The 4,272-nt window shown below is 35.8% G+C and overlaps 1 protein-coding gene across 3 annotated transcripts in view; it reads right to left on the bottom strand.

Annotated features, from left to right (window-relative positions):
- Positions 1-4,272, bottom strand: part of LOC107677318 (gamma-1-syntrophin-like) — a 58,323-nt gene that overhangs the window by 4,807 nt on the left and 49,244 nt on the right. For all 3 annotated transcript variants that reach the window (XM_016472195.1, XM_016472196.1, XM_016472197.1), the window contains one exon: positions 3,177-3,329. In XM_016472195.1, coding sequence (XP_016327681.1) covers positions 3,177-3,329 — 153 coding nt within the window. The remainder of the gene's footprint in view (positions 1-3,176; positions 3,330-4,272) is intronic.

Here is a 4,272-nt window from a genome sequence, read left to right as displayed (position 1 = left end):
ACACGACGGTAATAATGTGATTAAGGTGTTTACATGTCTATACTGTACTTCAGTAATGCGACTAAAATAGGAACACTCCACATGTCTTAATTCGATTTCCGTTTACTTCGATTATGACTTTAGCCGGATTAAGGTAATCATAAATCTCTGCTTACATGGTAGATTCTTAATCAGAGTACTGTCTTAATCGTATTAAAATCGGAGTATTGCTGTTCATGTAAATGTACTCAATGTCAGCAAACAGAGGGAGCCAACACAGGTAAATGACGGTCACACAGAGCTCTATTAAGGCTTTGGGAGAGGAGCAAGCGATGATCACAGGTGAGATAGTGGAGCTGATAACTTGAGTAGAGACTTAGCTGAACAGTTTCTTTGCAGGGCTACAACATGCAGACAACATGCAGGAAGGATGGCAGATGATGATGCAGATGATGATGATGATGATGGCAGACGACTGGGAAGGATTCAACAAACGGGTAGGTAGGTAGAACAGGTAAATTGAAGCACGCTAGTGAACAACAAGACCAGACACTGAGGTGGTGATGGGTAGGTGGCTTTATGCTGTGATTTGCAGCAAACAGAGGGAGCCAACACAGGTAAATGACGGTCACACAGAGCTCTATTAAGGCTTTGGGAGAGGAGCAAGCGATGATCACAGGTGAGATAGTGGAGCTGATAACTTGAGTAGAGACTTAGCTGAACAGTTTCTTTGCAGGGCTACAACATGCAGACAACATGCAGGAAGGATGGCAGATGATGATGCAGATGATGATGATGATGATGATGATGATGGCAGACGACTGGGAAGGATTCAACAAACGGGTAGGTAGGTAGAACAGGTAAGTTGAAGCACGCTAGTGAACAACAAGACCAGACACTGAGGTGGTGATGGGTAGGTGGCTTTATGCTGTGATTTGATGAGTGTTGACAGGTGAAGTGCATCAGAATTCTGTGGATTGTGAACGAGTGGGTGGAGCTGAAGGATCTGGCGTTGCTGGTGACTCTGTGACAAACATGAACTAACAATGACAAATAATTCTAAAACATTTATTAATCTTAGTTAATATTAAAGGGGATGTCTAATGCTATTTCAAGCATTCTGACTTATTTAGACTGCTAAAAAGTTAGAATCAGAATCAGAAGAATCAGAATCAGAATCAGAATCAGAAGATTCTCATGCTAAACATGGCCAAAGTTTCAAAAAACGGGTTGGAGTATTTCTGTGCCAAATACACTCCTTCAGGGTTCGTATAAGTTTCGGAAAGTTTTTTTCGAGTATGGCCCTTAATGACATCATAAAGGGCGGAATTCCTTGTATGGGCACTTCTACCAGAAGAGCGTCACACATCAACCAGAGCGAGAGCAGCCCAACGTGCTTCATTCAGGTTACGGAAGTCATCGGCAGAGCTGCACAGGACTCACTCGAGAAGAATGTCTCCAAAGAAGTGTTAGAGATGTGTTTTTGGATGTGAGGTAAAGATAACCTTGTTCAGCTTCCCAAAGAACCCAGCGTTAAGGGAACAGTGGATGCAGTCTGTTTCTCCGGGGGGCAGAAATGGAGTTGTGCAAGAGTGTTTGTTTGTTCCCGGCATTTCGGTAACGAATGTTTTATAAACAAATTAAATAAAATTGAAGTAAATTAAGTTTTTGTTCCTGTTTTATTTATGTCGATGTCACAGCTCGCAGACAATCGCTAAGCATGCTTGTGACTCTTTAGCTCCGCCCACGGCACGCCTCCAGGAGCTCGACTGTTTTCGGTGAGAATCGTAAAGCTGTATCTGTCTTTTATAAATCTGATCAAACTAAAGGCTCTTCGGAGATATGAAGGATGCAATACTACTCTATAGGTACTCAAGATTAACATGAGATGGGCAGAAACTGTGTGCTTTATGTCCCCACATTTACGAATACATTATTAAAATAAAAAATTGTTACTATTAACATTATTTAATGGACCTGAGCTTACATGAACTAATAACAGTTATATTTTTTTTATTAACGAACAAATCAACATATTAGCTAACTGCTCATTATTAGTTCATTTTAGTTAATGCATTATCTAACATTAACTAATAGGACCTTAATGTAAAGTGTCTTCTAAAATTTATTATTTTTAAAATTTTATTTAATGCTTAATTTATTTCAAGTAAAAAACTATTTTTTTTCTTTCTTTTTTTGGGAAAAAAATCTGACACCTTTGTTTTGCTAAGACTAATTTAACAACTAGCATTTTATGTATCCTAAATTCACATCATTAAATATTTTTACACTTTTCTGCATTATTTTGACACAATTACAGATTGACTGGAAATGATGCAGAATAAAAATATTCTGTTCGCAGGTAATCATATCTTTTATTTCATCTCAAAAATATTGTACACTGAGTTTTTATTAGGGGCAAAATATTTATTAGGGGCAAAATTGTTGGACAAATGAGCGACAAGTGTCAATTTTATGTGCATCATTTTCACACACTAAAAAAATAGAATGACAGATGCTCATTTCACAATCTGAAATGATCTTTTTAGTTTTCAAATTGTTATTATTCATATTTTTATTATGGATTTTCATATTTACATTCGAAGGTTTGGGTCTGGGACAAGTGTAAAACAATAAAACCTACCCATAAATAACACCTGACGAGTACTGTAGCAAAGAATTTGATTAAATGTGACCTTCATATAACAAAAAGAAAAAAAAAAAGTTGAAATCTGTTTTGTTACACAAACAACAGCCGGCACATGAAAGTGACTGTAGCTGAAGAAACACTCATTCGGCAGATCGAACCCAGGATTGGATTATATTAATGTCTCCAAACAAAATGTGTTTTCATAGCACGTTTGTGACCAATGTGTTTCCTTCAAGTACTGACTAACAAATCACATTTAATCTCTTTTTGGCACAGCCTCAATCGCTCAGAGTTTGTGTTGTTCAGATGGCAGCCAACATTGTCTGGCAGGTGCAGTTTTATTCGCCTCGATCTGATCTCAGCTCTGATGGGTTTGTTTATCGTGCCAAGAAGACAGAGATCTGCAGGAGCGAGCTATAGATGCTGATATTCCCTCATTTCATTTCGCTCACATTCATTTAACTTCACAGAGTTTCATTTAGTCTGTCTGAGCAACTTAATTTGAGTTAGATTACACTAACTCTGTAGACTCTGGCAGGTTCAGTACCTGTATTCGTTCCACTTCGAAGAAGGAGGCCATCTGAAAGGCTTTCTCCCACAGAAGCAGCTCACATTCCAGCTCCACGCTGAAGAAGATGTCCTCGCCGGAGTCCGTCTGAACGCTGAAGCAGTGCTTACGCTTGTCCACCAACTCGTTGCCCTAAAATAGTGAGTTTAGTTAGAATAATGTTAAAACAAGATTTTATGGATTGGCTCATTTTCAAATTGTGACAAATAAGTCTTTTTCATTTCGGACATGAAAAAAGATTTCAAATAGTGAAGAAACTCCATATAAAAGGTATTACTATATAAATATATAAATAACCATTTATTAAAAAATATAATACAAAATATAAATGTAAAAATATAGTTTTTAAATAATTTGAATTGTGCCTGAAAAAATCTATCTATCTATCTATGATACTTGTCAAAAGTTTGGAAACATTATGATTTTTAAATGTTCATAGATTCATGTCATTCAGCATATTAGAATGATTTCTGAAGGATCATGTGACACTGAAGACTGGAGTAATGATGCTGAAAATTCAGCTTTGATCACAGGAATCAATTACATTTTAAAGCATATTAAAATAGGAATTAGTTATTTCACATGGTAATAATATTTCACAATATTACCGCTTTTACTGAACTCTTTATCGAATAAATGCAGCCTTGGTGAGCATAAGAGACTAAATTAAAAACATTTAAAAATCATAATGTTTCTAACCTTTTGACAATATATATACAGTTGTCTACAGTTGTTTAGTCTAATAAATAACTATTTAATCTATATCTATTTAGTTTTATTAGCTATTTTTTTTTACAAATGTTATTTTCCAGAGTTAAGCATTAGTGCAAGATCTGTGCAATGTTGTAAATTTAGTTTTTGTTTTGTTTAGCAATTGTTTTTTTTTTCTGAAATGAAGCATATGCATGTGATGTTAAATGCAAATAAGAAAAGCATATTGCTATTTTTTTTTTATTTTGTTTATTTTGAAAGATTGCAATGATAAGAATCCCATAATGATATACTTCAAGTACATAAGAAGTATTACATATGTGTAGCATCTTATTTCTCCCCCCCCCCCACTTTCTACCACTAC

This window comes from Sinocyclocheilus anshuiensis, unplaced genomic scaffold (assembly GCF_001515605.1).
Source record: "Sinocyclocheilus anshuiensis isolate Anshui unplaced genomic scaffold, SAMN03320099.WGS_v1.1 scaffold392, whole genome shotgun sequence".
Lineage (NCBI taxonomy): Eukaryota > Metazoa > Chordata > Actinopteri > Cypriniformes > Cyprinidae > Sinocyclocheilus > Sinocyclocheilus anshuiensis.
Note: the sequence above shows the minus strand (reverse complement) of the source record. Positions and strands in the feature narration are given on the sequence as shown.